The sequence below is a fragment of the Cetorhinus maximus genome, chromosome 8 (assembly GCF_964194155.1).
Source record: "Cetorhinus maximus chromosome 8, sCetMax3.hap1.1, whole genome shotgun sequence".
NCBI classification, from domain to species: Eukaryota; Metazoa; Chordata; class Chondrichthyes; order Lamniformes; family Cetorhinidae; genus Cetorhinus; species Cetorhinus maximus.
The window spans coordinates 41,433,463-41,455,198 of NC_135886.1; the positions used below are offsets into that span (position 1 = coordinate 41,433,463).

The window sequence follows — 21,736 nt, forward strand, 5'->3', positions numbered from 1 at the left end:
AAAGAGCACATTCTATACAGGTAACACAATACCTATTTTAAGTATAGGTTTGGAGACATTGTCCATGGAACTCATCATACCTACATCTTTAATTTTGATAGTATTTCTAGCAGAAGGGTTGGGGTTAGCTTTAGTCCCATCTCCATGCAAAGCACTACCTGAGGATGAATAAATGATTGCCTCCCAGCCCTGCTAGTGCTACTTCTGACACAGACACTGGAAGCTGTAGTGTGTACCAGGTGAAGAATTTTTCACATGCAATAATATCTGGGTACAAGGACTAAGTGTCACTTTTAAGGGAGGGAAAACATTAGCTGTTTGATCTAAGTTTATCTAACCAAGCTATATGAGTATAAATAAGCCATTAAGCAATTTCTGTACACTGAAATTTAACTTTACAATTCCAATATTCATAGACAAGATACAAAGCATTACACCATTCTGCTCAACAAAATCTCTTTTTATTACTATATGCTGTAATCTCACCAGTTCAGAATGCTTGGGAACAAGTCATTTCTGGAGTTTGGAATTTTCTGGATTTTTGAATGACATTAGGACGCCTAATTACAAGTGTGTAGGTATACTCACCTTAAAACAAAAAACAGTGATAAAACATTATAAAGCAGTAATAAAAACTGTTTTAATTATTCAAATACTGTATCGTTTGCTCCCAAAGTACTGCACTAAAATAGTGCTGTTGACATTGAGGGAATGCTTTGGCCCACTCAAAAACTTTCCGGACAACTTGATGTTTCCAAAACAGAGATTTCTGGACTACATAAGAAACAGGAGCAGGAGTAGGCTATTCGGCCCCTCAAGCCTGCCCCGCCATTAAATAAGATCATGGCTGATCTGCCCCAGGCCTCAACTCCTCTTTCATGCCAACTCCTCATAGCCCTCAACTCCCCAATATTTCAAAAATTTATCTACCTCCTCTTTAAATACTTTCAGTAATCTAGCTTCCACAGCTCTCTGAGGTAGAGAATTCCAGACATTCACTAGCTTCTGAGAGAAGAAATTCCTTCGCATCTCAGTTTTACATGAGAGTCCCCTTATTTTGTAACTATGTCCCCTAGTTCGAGATTCCCCCACTAGTGGAAACATCTTCTCAACATCTGCCCTGTAAAGCCCCCTCAGAATCTTGCATGTTTCAATTCAATCACCCCTCATTCTTCTAAAGTCTAACGAATAAAGGCCTAACCTGTTTAGCTATTCTTGATAAGTCAACCCCTTCATCCCAGGAATCAGCCTAGTGAAACTCTTTTGAGCTGCCTCCAATGTCAGTATATATTTTCTTAAATATAGGCACCAAACTGTACACAGTACTCCAGGTGCAGCCTTACCAACACCCTGTACAGCTGTAACAAGACTTCCTTATTTTTAAACTCCAACCCCCTAGCAAAAGGGCAAAATTCCATTTGCCTTCTTAATTACTTGCTGCATCTGCACGCTAACTTTTTGCGTTTCATGCACAAGAACACCCAGATCCCTCAGTGCTGCACTATTATTGGAGTCTCTCTCCATTTAAATGATGGTCTGCCTTTTGATTCTTCCTACCAAAGTGCATGACCTCACACTTTCCTACATTAAACTCCACCTGCCAAGTTTTTGCCCACTCACTCAACTTATCTATAGCACCTTGCAGATTCCTTATGTCCTCATCACAACATGCCTTCCTACCTATTTTTTTTTTTAACAGCAGCAAATTTGGATAGATTACACTCTGACCCCTCCTCCAAGTCATTAATAGAGTTAGTAAATAATTGAGGCCCTAGGACTGATCCTTGTGGGACTCCACTAGTTACGTCTTTCCAACCTGAAAAAGACCCATTAATTCTGACTCTCTGTCTTGTGTGTTAACCAATCCTCAATCCATGCTAATACATTACCCCTAATACCGTGGACTCCCATCTTGTGCAATAACCTTTCAAGTGGCACTTTATCGAATGCCTTCTGGAAATCCAAATACACTACATCTACCGGTTCCCCTTTATCAACTCTGCTTGTTATATGCACTGGATCCTCTCCAGAGGATATGTCAACAATATATAAAATAATTTAATATTAATTTTGGTTTCTGTTGAATTGAGGATATTTCCATTTATTTCCCTTCCTTGACTTGCTCCCAATCCCTCCCATTTGTACTTGAGTTAATTTCAAGGTGTATGGATAATATTTTGGGATCACCCCCAGCCTTCCGTCCGTCTACAAGGAGTAATATCTACTATTCTTCACTAATGGTAAGGCCAAGATTGAGAACTCAATCTTGTAGAAAAACCTAGGCATATTCAGATGTTGCACATAATTTGTACAAGGGCCAAGCTGATAGAGTGATATGTAATGAATTGATGTGAAATTGAAAAGAAATTGAAACAAAGCATAATATAGAATACTTACTGAAGCTTTGCTTACAGAATACCTAAAATCTAGTTGGGGTTTCGACTTATTTACTTGTATGACTTTCAATTATGAAGATATTTAAACAATAGAAGAGTTTCCTCCTGACAATTCAGGATTTGTGTGTTAAAAATTAAATTAATTATAAGCAATGTAGATAACAAATTAAAAAATTCAGCTAAAAGAATTTAATTTCAATCATTTGAATTAAGCATTTTTGAATTAAGGGTAGACGCAAGTGTTCAAAGTGCACATATCATATAACAAAATATCAGAGAGCAGTAAAGGATAGCTGACTTTTACCTGAAGCCATCTAGTAATCTTATCTTTTAACTAATTTGCACATTAATGCAGCATCAGAAGTGCAAAGCAAGTTTCAGTCTTTATACGTATGGTCATAAAATGTGAGGGAACATTTCCACGACAGCATGTTACATTTTAAGGACGTAATGTAGCACAGTACCTTACAACCCTCACACGCATGTACACCATAATGGAAGCCTGAAGCCTTATCACCACATATTCGGCATTCAACATTCACTCCAGAGGTGGTGGCCTCCTCATTAGAAACTTTGGATTGTACAACTGATGGACTTGCAGCTTCCATTACATCTGAGAAGGAAATCCAAATGGTTACAAAAAAAACTTGTTCAAAATTTTACAACTGTTACATAGAGGAGTAAGAGATGCCCTGGTTTAAATTAGAGATAGTTGTCATGAACGTGTAGTATAGATTTTTAGGGACAACTGTTTGAAAAGCACGTTTGCTAAAAAAGTTTTTTTTAGAACTGTTCAGAAAAGGGATGGACCGACAACTTGGTACCTTTCAGTGTTGGTTCCAAAACCTTATCAAACTACTTATCCCAAGAAGGATCACAAAAAGCATTATTCAATGTGTGTTCCACAAGTGTGAACAAGATCCTTCCACTTGCCAGTCTTCCTTCAGGACAAAGACAATTAGCTGATAAGGGCCTTAATGGAAAGCTCAAAACAACTCCAGATGGGGGAAAGGCTGTTTGAATGGCCAATACCTAATATGGAAGCATGATCCATCAGTTTGGGAGCAGCCATCTTTGAGTTTCATACTATAAGACAAGGCTGGAAGTTGCCTAAACAGAGAACCATCTTTAACATCATGAGACATATCCCTTGAATCAGAAACTGCTTCTCAACAGGGAGAGACTGAGGAAGGTTTCCAGAAATGCTATCGGACTGCTGTACTAAATGAGGCTACCAAGGACCATCACCTGCACTACTGTAAAAGTGAAAACAGGAGGCCTTCACTCACCTCACTTTCATGACCTGTTCTGCTTGTTGAGTCCACCTACAACGGCAAACTCCAACTCTTCAACTACAGAAGCCATCACAGCTGCTAAACTGAACCTCAAGTTTCAATGCCTTCAATCAATGGGCCTACAACAATATCTCACAGAGGCTGACTTGAAAGCTCATCTAAGTATCTCTTTTTCTTTACCTGCATTTTAATCTTTGTATCTGTATTTTAGTTAATAGCTTTATCACTTTTTTTCTTAAGTAACATTCCAGCAGTAGTTTTGTAATAAACTAACCTTTACCTTGTTTATGGCTAAAGCTTGTATGCTGGGTTATTTTTTATAGACTGAATTTTTCAAAGTAAAGTAGGTCTACATACACACATACAGATTCTTAGACCAATTTGGGGAAAAGGCTTTTACGTGGTTGTGACAATTGTCAATATTGTACGGATTCTTGCCTTCAAACAGAAAAAAGATAAGCTTTCCTCTTAATTGAACTGAATTCTTAAACCACTGACTTTTAACTTTAAACCATGCTATTTTCTAAAAGTTGTTATGGTTGCAGGGGTAAGGTGCTTCTACACAAGGGAAAGGGGGAAGCCAAAAAAAATTCAGATACAGACACATTACTACAGGTAGTGTCTCAAATCCAGCTATCCGAAAACTGGAAATTTTTATAAGCCACCATACATAAATTTTAATAGGTATTTAATGAGTAAAATAACTTACTGGGACAATTTGGCTCGTTGCTACATTGGCACGGTGGTGCACTGAGCTAAATATTGGCTTTGCGCGATCTGTTCCTGCGCTCTGAGTAGTCCGAGTGACCCTTGACCCACCCGACCCAGTTTGGCCCGATCCGCCTGACCCGACCTGTCAGTCTTACCTACCTTAGTATTTAATTTTTTTTCAAACATTATTTCTTCCCTGTTAGGTATTCTTAAAGAACCTTATTCACTTGATTTCATATGTCTATTAATTGAATTAAGGTTCCAATTTTTTTTCCGAAAAGCAGCAAAATCCAAAATCCGGTACAGACTCTGTCCTGATGTTGCCAGTTTTGAGACACTGTACCTGGAGGAACATAGGTACAGTAGTAGGCCATTTACCCTCTTGAGCCTGTTCTGCCACTCAATTACATCATAGTCGATCTGCAGCCCAAGTCTATGTACCTGCCTCTTCTCAATACCCCTTAATATCTTTGATAGATTTTTGTCATCTAATCTCAGATTTTAAATTTACAACTAATCTAGTATCAATTTTTTTGCCACCCAAACATGGAATAGAAAAAGGCAGATCATCAACCGCTTTAGGCATTGGTTTATTAGGGTGTGTTTAAAGTCAATTTCAGGGACGGAAATTGCGACATAATGCCAGCTTTTTCCTTCTTGTTTAGGGAACTTAGCTGCAAAAATTGTGAAGCTGTTTTGTAGTTTTTTGGTTTGATTCATAATTTAAAACCACCAGTGTCATTGTTTTTCCTTCTGTAAAATCAAACCCAATTTAAAAAGAATAAAAATGATTATATTTGGTGGAGTTATGCAAACATTTTTTTTTTTTAAATTCCACATTTTTTTGGTGGGCTTATGTAAAACTGTTATTTAAATTCTACATTCCCTTGACTATTTTTTGTTTTGCTTATTGTGGTGAAGAATATCAACACAATAAAGGAGAACAAAAATCTTTACCATCTTTGGCACCTTATTTCAGAATCAAACATTCCCAGGTCAGGTACAGAGCAACCAGGATAATAGCTCTGTGTACTCTGGCCCAGCAACGATTTTATTTCCTCACTGGAGTACGGTTTTCACAGTACCTCATTCAAGTAGCCTTAGCTCCGTCAGTGAGTGGCAAAGTTATCCAGTTATTGAGAACATCATAGCTTAGCCCAATTTCATCTTCACTCAGCATCCACACATGCAGAATTCCAGTAGGGGGGCTGCTATCCAGTGGTCAACAGCAATAAGTCTGGCTAATTTTCCTCTTCACAAAATATTGTAGCAATCCTGGATGAAGTTAGGAATTGAACTTTGCCATTTTTGGCTATTTATGGCACTAAGATGGAGACTTGATGTTTGAGACATCAGGACAGTACCAGTTGGAACTTTTCTATTTACCTGCTACCATCTTTGTTTCCATGAGGTATGCAACTGGTGCCTCAATCTCTCAATATTCTGCTCTATTAAGAAAGGGTTTTGACATGTCCAATCTGATGCCATTAAGGACCCTTGCAGTTTGCAACCAATTAAAATGGGCTACATTTGAATCCAAATTCCAAAAGTGAGATTGGAGTACTAACTCAAAGTCCCACAAAAGCCTTTTGGTGTTATTATTCAAAACTGTTAATAACCAGAAATCATTTTTTGTTGGTTCAATCTCAATAGAAAAACACAAATCAAAATTGCAGGAAACTTATCTGCAAAATTAGTAGTGATCAATAAAGTTAATATGGTTCTGTTACTTTAATACAGTTAGATAGATAAACATAAACAGGACACCATTTATATTCCGAGGAGAAGCAGAGTCAAAGCGAGTATTCCAAATTAGTTAGATAGAGACTGTACATTATTCAGCCTTATCTACATGATGCAAGTATCCCCTCAGGTATTCAGATAACTAGCAAACAAATGTTACTTACCCTTAATTATTCTCAAAGTTAGAGCTTTAATACTGTTATTTAAAAAAAAACACCCAACATTATTTCATTACCTTTTTGACTACTAGAAGCTATTTCAGTATCTGGTCCCGAAGTTTCATATTCGGCAGTCTTTGAATCCACTCCATCATCCCCCTTCTCCTTAGAATCTGATGACACATCCTGTAGTTTTTCCATGACCTACTACCCACTTCCTCAGCAATCTGACTCTTGAGTCATATCTTTGACGTGTGGATTGTTGGCCCAAACACAAACCGGTCAAAGCCCCGATAAAAAACATTCATAGACCTGATGAGATACAAACACATAATTTTAGAACATGTTTCACTGCAACAAATAAAGGTCACTGAAACTTGGTTCTGGCAATGAATTTATCCTTTAAAAGAGAAAGGTTTATTTGTATAGTACTTTTTAGATTGGATCTGCTTGTGATAGTATTATCTGTTCTATCAGTATTTATAATAGTGGCAAATTAACCTACAACACATGCTTATGTATCATTTTAATTAAAATAATGGCCCATTCCTGTAACCTCATCACATTGTAAAAATGCTGACAGAACTGTATCCACATGTTCTCATACACAGTAAGCTTGGCTCAACATGTCATAACACTGTACATAGCTTTTTAAAAGCCTCTAAACAGCTGAAAACAAGTAATATACATTTTTTAAAGTTTATAACATATGCTTTCTTTAAATTGTTTGCACCTGCATCAGATTATGATCGGTCAATCACAAACAGTTTTTTTGTTGTGCAGTGACTGACATGTCTGTATTTTTTGTACTGGTACCTTTGCGGTCAGCCATTTAACAAAAAATGTTGTTTGGTGTCCAACTTGGCACAAACAAAAAAATTGTTAAAAATAAAATGAAAACTTCTATCGCACTTCCTACTGATGAAATGGAAATTTGTCTGCACAAACAATTTTAAGTACATGTGCTTTTAAAGCATGAATTTAAAAGATTTAAGACACATATGAAACAAATTCAAGCAAGAATTTTATGAGAGGTTTACAACACTTCTGTTTTATTTGGGACAAACCCAGCACTTAACACCCAATTTTGGAAAAAAAAATTAAAGTCAAACATATGAACGAAAGAATAAAGAGGAATTTGTCCCCTCTGTTTCGGAAAACACTTAATCCTTGTTAATGTTAGCTGTAGCTCAGATTGCCTTTGAGACTGAAGATTGTGGGTTCAAGTCTCACTCCAGAGACTGGTGTACAAAAATCTAGGCTGACACTCCAGTGCAGTACTCAGAGAGCTGCACTGTTAGAGGTGCCATATTCTCTAATTCTGTAATTCTCCAACCCCACATTACACCAAGGTACTTGCACCCCTCCAATTCTGGCCTTTTGCACAACTCCAATTTTAATCACTCCACCACTGGTGACCCTACTTTCAGCAGCCAAGACCTAAGGTCTAGAATTCCCTCCCTAAACATCTGCCTCACCGTCATCCTTTAAGGTGCTCCTTAAAACTTACCACTGACTACATTTTGGTTATCTACCCCAATGACAACTAACCACAAGGAGATAAAGCCCGTTTGAAATCGCTTGAGTAGTGCCTTAGGACATTTTACTATGCTACAGGCACTATATAAATATAAGTCATTTGTTGTTGCTGACTGCATTTCGGATCTCAAGAGATTAAGGGGAATGAAAGGGGAAAATGTACCACAGTTATGCACAAAAAGTGCCATTAGTATCTTTGGTTAGGACCATTTTAGTTCTGTGGCAGGGCGGAAACTTTATTGGAGTACTGCCAGAGAACTGGGAACGGATTTAGGAGTGACAGCATGTTCAAGCACTTTGGAGAGCAAAGACATTTTGGAAATGGGCAACAGTTTGCAAGGACAGAGTGGTCAAGGGTAGATTTTATTTTTGAGGGAAGCATAAGGACGGTGCTTCTGAAAGGGTGCCCCAGCAGAGAGGAAACCATTTACCATATGACCTAGCATGGGAGCAGAGAATTAAGCCCAGTAGCACTTGATATGTTCCAGCTAAATCCAGTGATAGATGGCTAAGCCAATCATACACCAGATAAGTTGAAGTCTATGCCTTTTGCACTTGAGTGATGAAGGGGTTCACACCAAGGGAATGAGAAACAATGAAGGTTTTACCAAAGATAAGGAAATACTTGAATAAATCGACAGTTGAAGAATCACAGTAAACAGGTGGCCAAATATTAGGCTGTTAGAAATTTGAAACTTCAGTTCATACAAAATTCTTCTTTCCCATCAATGTGCACCATCGTGCTCATCATCACACCATCCTCACTAGTCCCCTAATGCCTCGGAATTTAAAATCCTCATCCTCATGTTTAAATGTCTTTATGACCTCACCGTCATCTCTTTTAACTGCCTCCTGTTCTGTAACTACCCGAATATGCCTGACTATGGCTTCGTAAATTCACTTGCCCAGCAACACCCCCAACCTCCGCTCCATAATCACTTATGGCCATGCCTCCAACAGCCTAATGTCAAGGTCTGGAATTTTCTTCCTAAATATCACCACCTCTCTACCTCCCACTCCTCATTTAAGACCCTCATTAAAACCCACCTCTTTCACTAAGCTTTTGATCTCCTGTTCTAACATCTCCACCTTTGGCTTGGAGCCTTAACTGTGCATCTGTGAAATGGCGAGTTGTTTTGGGTTAAAGGCATGATACAAGCACAAGCTGTTGTTTTATTGAATTGAACAGTTACAGCAAAACCTCTTACACTAGGCTCCCAAACCATTAAGGTATCCTATACATCAGTAAATCTTGGAGGAAACTGTGTGCTTCTGTAGTTGTAGCCAAGCTGAGAAATGAGAACAACACTGCTAAAGACTTCAAATGAAAGATAGACAGCCAGTTCTCAACTAATATTAACTGATATTAAATTGTTTTTAGTTAACAAGTCTTCATTAATATAATAAATATAATAAAAACATTTTAGAATAGCAGTAATTTAAGTGAAAAGAGGCCCTGATAGAAGAATAATAAATTTGTAATGAAAATAGATCGAGCATACAAGGATAATGGACGCTGTCCTGAAGCATGTCTAGTAAAGGAATTCCACTCATGGTGGCAGAAATTCATACTGTATGTCATGGATGTCAGTACTGAAACCAAGCACACATTTTTAAAACAAAGTCTATTTGAACCTAGACAGCATGTGCCTGGGACGCAAACTCAGTCCCATTCTCACTCAGCATCAAAATGTAAGCATGTTTCAGTGGTGATCATTGGGCAGCAGTCCAGGGCAGAAACCTTGATTGAATTTTCCCTCCCCAATTCAGGATGACCAAGGTTCATTGCAGCAAACCTACAATAGCCTTTAAGAGATCAGAAATCAGGAAACGGAAAAGGGATTAAACCCAGAACCTTTTCCTCTGTGTGGCCCAATTCAATATCATGCAGTGCTGAGCCATCCCTGCTGAGCCAGCAGACTGCATCTCTTCAGGTGGCTAGACCATGTGAACTCTCATGTGGGCATTTTCTATTGAATACAACTGGAGTGTGGATGCACATGTAAAAATCATCTGTTGTAGGGCTAAATGTTTTTGCCACATCCTTTTGCAATCAGTATTTGTCATTCTTTTCCCACACTGTAATGAATCCTTACGGAGTCCCTCTCAGGCAGCATGGCAGGAGATCCCAAGTACTGGCAAGGAACCGTGTAACAAACAGGTGAGATTAACAATGCAGTTTGCCTGCAATTCAGCAAGATGCAATAGGTGTGTTGTGGTACTGATCTACAAAGGAGCAGAAAGTCATCCAGGCCTGTCCTGTATTAACGGTGTCAGCAGAGAGTGAACTACAACCGGCCTCAACAACTTTACATGAGGAAGGATGAGCAAAACATTCAGCCATTATTCCCAATCTGGGTTGCTTTTCATGAATTACTGAAAAGCATGAAAAAATCAGGCAAGGATAGGATTAGCAAGGTTGTGATGTGATCTTGGGAAAATAGCCTGCTGCCTTGCAATATTTGAGCAAGTATACAACACCCTAAAGATGATTGGTTGCAGCAGAGATTTTAAAAAATGACAAAACTAAAATAAATATTTTGATTAAAAGTTAGTGCTTATTTATAGTTGAAGTGCAGTAAATTCTTGTCTAAGGGTAAATAAAAAGAAACAATATAAATTTGATGCAAAATGTTACAGATAACAGCTTAGTCTATGTGATCACTTGGATTCGTTTCAATCACCTGAGGGAGTCAGAGCATTTTTTCGCACAATTATTGCTGCATGTCTGTTTTTTTTGGGAGGGGGGGTGGGGGGGTAGGTCTTTAGTCATGGCTTAAAGCAGGCTTTCTGAACGAACTGGTCTTTTCCCTGCTTGTCAATTCCATGTGGTCATGGGTTTACTAATAAGCCAGCATATTCCCAACATTCATGACTAGCAGACAAAACTTCTCAATGTTAGTGTGCACTCTCTGTCCTACATTCTCCTGTGCATTTTTGCTTCTTCTCTTCCCCAAGGCCCCAACTTCCTCACTGGGGTACAGCTTCACAGGTCTCAGTTGTTTTTCAATACCTCACCAAGAGTCTATTATTCGTGACAGTGACTGCTATCTGATGATGTACCTCATTGTTGTAGTAACAAACTGCAAACTGTTTTTTTATTTATTTGTTTGCAGGATGTGGGTGTCACTGGCTAGGCCATCATTGATTTCCCATCCCTAATTGCTCGAGAAGGTGGCAGTGAATCACATTCTTGAATCGCTGCAGTCCCTTTGGTGTAGATACACCCACAGTGCTGTTAGGGAGAGTTCCAGGATTTTGACTCAGCGATAATGAAGGTACGGCCATTTAGTCCCAAGTCAGGATGGTGCATGACTTGGAGGGGAACTTGCAGGTGGTTGTGTTTCCATGCATCTGCTGCCCTTGTCCTTCTAGGCGGTGGAGGTTACGGGTTTGGAAGGTGCTGCTGACGGAGCTTTGGTGAGTTGCCGCAGTGCATCTTGTAGAAGGTACATACACATTGTTGCCATTGTGTATCAGTGGTGGAGTAAGTATTTAAGGTGGTGGATGGGGTGCCAATCACACGGGATTGCTTTGTCTGGATGGTGTCAAACTTCTTGAGCGCTGATGGAGCTGCAATCATCCAGGCAAGTGGACAGTATTCCATCACATTCATTGCTTGTGCCTTGTATATGGTGGACAGGCTTTGGGGAGACAAGAGGCGAGTCACTCGCTGTAGAATTCCCAGTCTCTGACCTGCTCTTGCAGCCACAATATTTGTATGGCTGGTCCAGTTTAGTTTCTGGTCAATGGCAACCACCAAGGTGTTGACAGTGAGGTACTCAGCAATGGTAGTACCACTGAATGTCAAGGGGAGGTGTAGTTAGATTCTCTCCTGTTGGAGAGGGTCATTGACTGGCACTTGTGTGGCACAAATGATACTTGCCACTTATCAGCCCAAGCCCGAATGTTGTACAGGTCTTGCCGCATATGGGCACAGACTGCTCCAGTATCTGAGTCATTGTGAATGATGAACATTGTGCAAACATCAGCAAACATTCCCACTTCTAACCTTATGCTGGAGGCAAGGTCATTGATAAAGCAGCTGAAGACGGTTGAGCCTAAGATACTACGCTGAGAAAGTCCTAAAGTAATGTCCTAAATCTGAGACGATTGACCTCCAACAACTACAATCATCTTCCTTTGTGCAAGGTATGACTCCAACTAGTGAAGCATTTCCCCACCCCCCTGATTCCCATGGACTCCAGTTGTACTAGGGCTCCTTGATGCCACACTCGGTCAAATGCTGCCTTGATGTCAAGGGCAGTCACTCGCCTCACCTCTTGAGTTCAGCTCTTTTGTCCATGTTTGAACCAAGGCTGTAATGAGGGCAGGAGCCAAGTGGCCCTGGCGGAACCCAAACTGAGCATCAGTGAGCAGGTTATTGCTGAATAAGTGCTGTTTGATAGCATTGTCGACCACCGCTTCAAACACTTTGTTAATGATTGAGAGTAGACTGATGTGATAGTAATTAGCCAGGTAGGATTTGTCCTGCTTTTTGTGAACAGTACATACCTGGGCAATTTTCCACTTTGTTGGGTTGTTGCCTGTACTGGAACAGCTTAGCTAGGGGGCATGGCTAGTTCTGAAGCACAAGTCTCCAGTACTAATGTTTGAATGCTGTCAAGGCCCATGGCCTTTACAGTATCCAGTGCCTTCAGCCGTTTTCTGATATCACGTGGAATGAACTGAATTGGCTGTAGACTGGCAACTGTGATGCTGGGAACCTCAGGAGGAGGCTGAGATGGATAATGCACATGGCATTTCTGGCTGAAGATGGTTGCAAATACTTCAGCCTTGTCTTTCACATTGATGTGCTCGGCTTCCCCATCATTGAGGATATTTGTGGAGCCATCTCCCTCCTATTAGTTGTTTAAATGTCCACCATCATTCAAGACTGGCAGGACTGCAAAGCTTAACTCTGATCCGTTGATTGTGGGATCACTTAGCTCTATCATATGCTGCTTCTGCCATTTGGCATGCAAGTAGTCCTGTGTTGTTACTTCAACCCATTTTTAGATATGCCTGGTGCTGCTCCTGGCATGCCCTCCTGCACTTTTTATTGAACCAGGGTTGATCACCGGGCTTGATGGTAATGTTAGAGTGGGGGATATGCCGGGTCATGATGTAACATTGTGATTACACACAAATCTGCTGCTGCTGAAGGCCCACAGTGCCTTGCGGGTGGCCAGTTTTGGAGTTGCTAGATTTGTTCGAAGTCTTTCCCATTAACTATGGTGGTAGTGCTACACAACACGATAGAGGGTGCCCTCAATGTGAAGACAGGACTTTGTCTCCACAAAGACTGTACAGTAGTCATGGGCAAATGCATCTGCAACAGGTAGATTGGTGAGGATGAGATCAAACTCTTGCTGATTCCCTCTGTATCTGTCACAGACCCAGTCTAGCAGCTATGTCCTTTCAGACTCATCCAGCTTGGTCAGTAGTGGTGCTACTGAGCCACTTAGTGATAGAACCTGAAAGTCCCCCACCCAGAATACATTCTTTGCCCTTGCCACCCTCAAGTGCTTCTTCCAATTGGTGTTCAACATGGAGAAGTATTGATTCATCAGTTGAAGGTGGGGGGCATGTAGGTGGTAATCAGCAGGAGGTTTCCTTGCCCATGTTTGACTTGATGCCACAAGGCTTCTTGGGGTATGGAGTCAAATATTAAGGACTCCCAGGGCAACTCCCTCTCAACTGTACACCACTGTGCCACCACCTCTGGTGGGTCTGTCCTGCCGCTGGGACAGGACATACCCAGGGATGGTGGTGGTGGTGTCTGGGACATTGTGAGGTATGATTTGGTGAGCAAGACTATGTCATGCTGTTGCTCGACTAGTCTGTGGGACAGTTTGCCCAATTTTGGCAGAAGCCGCCACATGTTAGTAAGGAGGACTTTGCAGGGTTGACATGGCTAGGTCTGCCATTGTCATTTCCATTGCCAAGGTCGATGCCAGGTGGTTCATCCAGTTTCATTCCTTTTAGGCTTTGTAGTGGTTTGATACAACTGAGTGGCATGCTGGGGGCAATTTCAGAGGGCATTTAAGAGCCAACCACATTGCTGTGGGTCTGGAGTCACGTAGGTCAGACCAGATAAGGATGGCAGATTTCCTTCCCTAAAGGGCATTAGTGAACCAGACAGGTTTTTATGACTATTAACAATTGTTTCATGGTCACCATTACTGAGACTAGCTTTTAATTCCAGATCTATTAATTGAATTTAAATTGGTGCCTTGATGGTATTTGAACCCCTGTTCATAGCCTGGGCCTCTGAATTACTAGTCCAGTGACATTACCACTGCGCTACCAAATCACTGTGCAAGTGACAGCAGAAAAGTTGCACCTTCAGTCCTTAAATGGCTAGTTGTGTGAGAACTTGATCTTTGCTCATCAACTACCCTTAAGTGGTTTTCTCATAGAAACGTTGGGACCGCGGGGGAAGAGAAAGAATCAGGAATTGAGTCACCTTCAACTACTGTTGTGCACTTCCCAACAGCTAAATGGAATAACATGGTTGGACACTCAAGCAGGTGCTACCTATCATCCACCCAGCCAGGTAAAGGTGTGCCACAAGTATACATAGGCATGGGAAGAGAGCATCATAGTCAGAAAAGAGTCGTTCTATGATCTTAATAGAGATCCTGAGTTTTTGGAAGGTAGAGTTGCGGCTCCTCCTATCCCAAAAAATAAGAAGGAATTCAAATATAAATGGTCATTTGTTAGTAGAGAACTTGAGTATTGCTGAAAAAGAGAGACATGTTGAAGCTTTCCATCTTGCACTCATCAGGATACTTCACAAGAATACTAATATAAGGGGAAAACAATTTACACTGTATGAGAAGAGAATGCTGACTAGTTGGCAAGTGGACTATGATTGGTAGAGATGTCTCCATGGCAATGCCTCTACCTTCACCCAGAAAGCATTGAGGCTCGCCGTTCCTCCTGACAGAAAGCCATGTTGCAGCCAGAAGTTAAAAATTTTGCTATAGCTATTGGACTAGGTGAGTATATTTCAGTGCAGTGAGGGGCCAACACTGCTGCTTTAGCGCTGACCGCAAAATCAGGGCCAGAATTAACATTTCAGGTCAATGAATTCAGGTTCTGATGAAAGATTATTGACCTGAGAAATTAACTCTTTCTCTCTCCATAGATGCTGCCTGATCAGCTGAATATTTCCAAACCTGCAGTATTTTGCTATTGCAGACTTTGAGGTGATCGGATAGAGATAAATAAATTAAATAAAGGGCTAGATAGTATGCCTATTGATTATTCCAGTTTAACAAACTGAGGACCAGGTCATGAGTTTAACCTTAGGGTAGGACTAGACTGGATATTAGGCAGTTCTTGCAGAATTGAGTGTTTCTGGAATACATTAATGGCTGGTGTGGTGAGTGCTGACTTCTTGCATGCCTTCAGGAGGGAGCTGGACTGCTTGTTGATTGGGTGAATGACTACTTCATATAAAAGGTCTATATCTTTACACAGAGTGATTACTTGCAAGACATATCAGTCCTTCTGAACATGTGCCTCCCAAACGAGAAGATTAAAAAAGATCTGACAATCGGTCATGCATATGACTAAACTCCATAAAGCTGTCTGGAGAGGAAATCAGAAGTGAGGCTTGCTGAAGCACACTGCTTGTCCTGGGTGCATGCCCTGATGGACCATCAAGTTTGGAGTTGCCACACTCCTCACAGAAGGCCTTCTCTTCCGTGTGGGCACGCAAGGCTCATGGTGGGTGCCTAACTCAATAAAATTCTTCCTGCAGGCCAGACAATGGAAGGAAGGCCTGCTCATCATGTAAATGTGCTGGTGGCCAGTCAGATTGTCATGGCAGGAAATGGAAGGCCTTTTTGCATTTGCCAGACCAGAAGGGCCATTTGCTACTAAGCTGTGCCAGGTTGTTGGATTTTAATTCACATTTTTGCTTTAAAGTTGTCATCTTGACTTTGGTCCCTTCATTCAGAATTAAATGATCACTTCCAGAAGGAAAACAAAACATAAGACTTCAAAGTAGTAATTAACACTTACCAACCAAGGATAACTAGAATTACAATTACAAAACTGGATAAGACGACCTTCACAAAGCTAACCACAGCTCCATTTTCTGCATTCTATTGTATCACTGTTCTCACATGATTTGCACGTTCCTCAGCCATACTGTACAATCACAGCAGCACTGAGTTCTGAAGCCTTCCTGACAATTATTAATTGAAATTACACAATGCAGAGGTCATTGAATTGTTCTACAGCAGGCAAGATAAAATTATATATTCCAGACAAACTGGTGGGTGTGCTTTGTCCTCCATGGGGACCAATCAGAAAACGAATTCAACCAACATGTGATACAAATAAACACAGCCAGCATGTAATCCACATGATCTCCTGGCCTGGTTTTGACTGCCTCAGGGGGTGTGGAGAATGTTCCAGGACTTTTTTCTCCTCCATTCACTTTTTTCTCTCTTTTTGGCCAAATTATTGGATGGATTTTTTTTTCAACAAAGTGGGATGCAGGGGAAGGAGAATGTTTAGTTATGACATGATGGCCATCATAGCAAGAGGCAGGCTTGATGGACCCTGCCTGTCAATTCCACATGTTTACTAATGTACATCCCCAATAGTTAATGGCTAGCAGACAAAACTCTCCACTTAGCACACATTTTCTACCCTATGCTAACCAGCATATTGACTGCCCCTCTTCCACATTGCACTAATTTCCTCATTGTGGTGCCATTTCATAAGAGTTGTCCTCTGGTACCTCACCAAAATTTGTCTAATTATTGATGAGTCTTGGTAGCAACTGCTAGGCTATTCAACAGTGGAGGGGATCACAGCCAAACGTTTCTGCCTTCAGCTGCTGCCCACACAGTACCCTCCCATCTCCCCATCCTCTCCCAAAGTCCTTAAACTTGCTGTCACCTCCAAAATCTGTTCCCATCTTTCTTGGAACTCCACATTTAAATTCGATCATACGAAATAGGAGAAGTAGGCCATTTGGCCCCTCAAGCCTGCTCCGCCATTCATTAAGTTCACAGCTGATCTGTTTGTGTTTCAAATTCCAGATTCCCATCTACCCCCAATAACATTTGATTCTCTTGCCTAACAAGAATCTATCTAGCTCCACCTTAAAAATATTCAATGACCTCAACTCCTGAGGCAGAACGTTCCAAAGTCGCACAACATTCAGAAAAAATTTCTCACCTCCGTCCTTAAAAAGGCAACCCCTAATTTTAAAACCATGTCACGTAGCTCTGGACACTCCCACAACAGGAAACATCCTTTCCACCTTGCCAATACTGTTCAAGATCTTACATACTTCAATCGAGTCACCCCTCACTCTTTTTAACTCGTGGAAAGAAGCCCGGTCTGTCTAACCTTTCCTCATAAGACAACCTGCTCGTTCCAGGTATCAATCCAGTAAACCTCCTCTGAAACACCTCCAATGCATTTACATCCTTCCTTAAATAAGGAGACCAAAACTGCACACAATATTCAAGGTGTGGTCTCACCAATGCCCTGTATAACTGAAGCATAACATCCTTAAATTTTATGTTCAATTCCTCTCATAATAAAGGATAGCATTCCATTAGCCTTCATAATTACTTGCTCTACCTGCACACTAACTTTGTGATTCATGCTCTAAAACACCTAGATCCCTCTGCACCTCAGAATTCTGCAGGTGTTCTGTTTAAGTAATACTATGCTTTTTTATTCTTCCTGCCAATTTTCCCACATTATACTCCACCTTCCAGATTTTTGTCCACTCACAACCTATCTATAACCATCTGTTACCTCCTTATGTCTTCTTCACAACATACTTTCCTATCTTTGTGTCACCTGCAAATTTAGCTATCATGCCTTCACTCCCCTCATCTAAATCATTTATATAAATTGTAAGAAGTTGAGGCCCCAGCACAGACCCCTGCGGGACTCCACTCATCACATCCTGTGAATCCGAAAAAGGCCCATTTATGCATATTCTTCGTTTTCTGCCAGCCAATCTTCTATCCATGCTAATATGCTACCTACACCATGAGCTTTCATTTTACGCAATAACTTTTGATGTGGCACCTTATCATATGCCTTCTGGAAATCCAAGTATAGCACGTCTACAGGCTCTCTTTTATCCACAGCGCATTTTACTCCTTCAAAGAACTCCAGTAAATGGGTTAAACGTGATTTTCCTTTCACAAAACCATGCTGACTGTTCCCAATTACCTTGAGTTGCTCCAAGTGCCCAGCTATAATCTCCTTAATGATCGATTCTAACACCTTCCCAATGACAGATCAAGTTAACTGGCCCATAGTTTCCTGTTTTCTGCCTCCCTCCCTTCTTGAACAGAGGGATCATATTTGCCACTTTCCAGTCTGATGGAACCTTTCCAGAATCTAGGGAATTTTGGAAAATTAACATCAATGCATCTACTATCTCATTAGCCACCACTTAAGACCCTAGGATGAAGTCCATCTGAATCCGGAGACTTGTCAGCCAGCAGCTCCATCAGTCTGCTCAGTATCACTTCTAGTGATTGTAATTTCATCAGGTTCCCCTCTCTCTTCCGCCTCCTGATTTACAGCTATTACTGGAATGATTTTTGTATCCTCTATAGTGAAGACAGAAGTAAAATATTTGTTCATTTCATCTGCCATTTCCTTATTATCTACTATTAACTCATTTTCACTCTCTAGAGAACCAACATTCACTTTACTTACTCTTTTCCTTTTTAAATACATGTCGAAATTCTTGCTATCCATTTTTACATTCCTAGCTAGCTTCTTCTCATACTCTAATTTCTTACTCCTGATTAACATTTTAGACATTCTCTGCCATTCCTTGTATTCTGACAAATCATTTGACTTGCCACTCACCTATGTGCAGTTAAATGCTTTTTCCTTAAGTTTGATGCTTTCATTAACTTCTTTGATTAACCATGGATAGTGGGTTCTCCCTTTAGAATTTTTCTTTATAGTAGTATTCTAGTGGTAGTAGTTTTTTTTATGGTATTATTGAGTATTCTGAAATTTCGCCTTAAATGTCTGCCATTGCTTCTCTATTGATCTAACCCCTAACCTCATACCCCAGTTCGCTTCAGCTAGCTGAACTTTCTCATGCCCATATAGTTGCCCTTATTTAAGTTTAAAATACTAGTCTTAGACTCACTCTTCTCCCTTTCAAACTGAATGTGAAATTCAATCATATTGTGGTTGCTGCTACCTAGGGGTGCCTTCACTCTGAGGTCACTAATTAATCCTGTACACATTACACAATACCAAGTTAATATAACATGCTCTTAGGTTGGCTTCAGAAAGTGCCACTCTAAAAAAAAACTCTCAAAAACATTCTATGAACTCCTCATCCAGGCTACTACTGCCAATCTGATTTTTCAGTTTATATGTAGATTAAATTCACCCATTACTTCTGTCCCTTTATCACATGCACCCAATATTTCTTGTATACTTTTGTCCTAAATTGTGGTTACTGTTATGAGGCCTGTAGACCACTCTCACTAGTGACTTCTTTCCCCTACTATTCGTTATCTCCACCCAAACCAATCCTACATCCTGATCTCCTGAACCAAGGGAATGCCTAACTATTGCACCAATGCCATCCTTGATCAACAGTGTTTACCCTTCATCTTTACCTAGCTTCCTATTCTTCTTCAATGTCATATACCCCTCAATATTCAGGACCCAATCCTTGTCATCCTGTAGCCATATCTCCATAATGGCTATCAGATTATATTTATTTACTTACTTCAATGTGCGCTATCAATTAATTTACTTAGTGATGAATGCTACGTGCAGATACAGAGCCTTTAGTTTTGTCTTATTATCTTTGGAACATCATCTTGACTCTTGGTGTATTCTTAGGTTTTACCTCTCTGCTCCTACCTGCTATTCTATGACCCTCCTTTCCCATATTACTATTATGGTCTCCTGCCTTGAATCTACCCCTTGATTTGACACCTACCCAAGCTTGATCCCTCGCCCCTTGCAGCAAACCCCCTCCACCCACCCCCACCGCCGGTTAGTTCAAATCCCTCTCTACTTCCCTAGTCACGCGGTTCGCAAGAACACACGTCCTACCATGATTCAGGTGTAAACCGTGCCAACGGTACAGCCCCCACTTTCCCCAGTACTGGTCCCAGTGCCCCACAGACTGGAACCTGCTTCTCCCACACCAGCCACACATTCATCTCTCTCATCTTATTTGCCTTATATCAATTTGCACATGGCTCAGGTAATAAATCTATTACTTTTGAGGTCCTGCTTAATTTGGTACCTAGCTTCTCATACTGACTATCCAGAACCTCCCTTCTTGTCCTGCTTATGTCGTTGGTATCTGCATGGACAACAACTGGATCCTCCCCCTCCCACTGCAAGTTTCTCTCAGCCCTGAGCAATGTCCCAAACCCTGGCACTGGACAGGCAACACAGCTTTCTGGACTCTTACTTTTTGCTGCAGAGAATAGTGTCAATCCCCCTCATTATACTGTCCTCTGCCACCGCTACATTCCTGTTTGCTCCCCCCACTTGAACAGCTTCACGTACCATGGTGCCATGGCTAGACTGCTCATCCACCTTGCCGACTGTTGTTCACACAGGTTGTAAGCACCTCAACCTGTTTGACAATTGCAAAGTCTGAGGCTCCTTCACAACTATCTGCTCGGTCCCATGCCCTGCCTCACTCACGGTCATATCCTCTTGTCCCTCACTGCTGACCAAGAGGCATGACTATCTTTGGGAACAGACTGCTCCCATCTGCTTCCATTCTAATCTATCTCATCTCTACTTCCCACCCCCTTACCTCCGGTGTCCCCCAAGGATCTATCCTTGGTCCTCTCCCATTTCTCATCTACATGCTGTTCCTTGGCAACATCGTTGGAAGGCACAGCGTTCGCTTTAACTTGTACGTTGATGACACCCAGCTCTAGCTCACCATCTCTCTTGACTCCTCCACTGTTGTTACATGATCAGGCTGCTTATCTGACATCCAGTATTGCATAAGCAGAAATTTCCCCCAATTAAACATTGGGAAGACTGAAGCCATTGTTTTTGGACTGTGCTCTAAACTCCATTTCCTAACTCCACCTCCTTCATGGCAACAGTCTCAGATTAGGCCAGTCTGTCCACAACCTTGGTGTCACATATGATCTTGAGATGAACTTCCTACCTCATGTTTGTGTCATCACTAAGGCCACCTCCATTATATCGCTTGACTTTGCTTCTGTCTCAGCTCATCTGCTGTTGAAACCCTCATTCATGCCTTTGTTACCTCTAGACTTACCTATTCCAACACAATCCTGACTGGTCTCCAATATTCTACCCTTCATAAACCTGAGGTCATCCAAAACTCTGCTTCCCACATTTCAAGTCACACCAAGGCCTGTTCACCTATCACCTTCTTCCTAGGCAGTCCAACAGGTTCAAGGGAGACTTGCTTCCAGTCCAGTTCAATGGGTTCTGAGATGGCTGATAAGGCCAATAAATGATCTGCAGACTGTGCCACATTCAGGGCAGGTGCCACTTGAAGGGTCAGGTAGGTGAGGTGTTTGGAGGTTTGTGCATGTGCTCTCCAACACCTTGACTTTACATCTGTATGTCCCCAAAGTTTCTTGATGTGTTTGGTGCCTGAATAAACTTTCTCCATTCTGGTCAATCACAAGCCAGGGACTATTAGTCAGCAGGGATGTTTAATAGCTTCATGTATGCTTTGAGGACATCCCTGGAGTGTTTTCATTGTCCTCTTGGTAGTCTCCCACCACGACAGAGTTCCAAGTAGAACTGTTGCTTCAGGAGTCTGGTGTCAGGCGACATGTCTCTCCCACCCACTAGAGCTGGTTTTCAATGATTGGCGCCTCGATGCTGGGCATCCTGGCTTGAGAGATGG

General features: G+C 41.2%; 1 protein-coding gene across 1 annotated transcript in view; it reads right to left on the reverse strand.

Annotated features, from left to right (window-relative positions):
* Positions 1 to 21,736, reverse strand: part of LOC144683574 (peroxisome proliferator-activated receptor delta-like) — an 86,431-nt gene that overhangs the window by 50,305 nt on the left and 14,390 nt on the right. The window contains exons 2-3 of the mRNA XM_078546725.1: positions 6,381 to 6,615; positions 2,861 to 3,009 (exon numbers count right to left, since the gene is read on the reverse strand). Coding sequence (XP_078402851.1) covers positions 2,861 to 3,009; positions 6,381 to 6,504 — 273 coding nt within the window. The 5' untranslated portion in view covers positions 6,505 to 6,615. The remainder of the gene's footprint in view (positions 1 to 2,860; positions 3,010 to 6,380; positions 6,616 to 21,736) is intronic.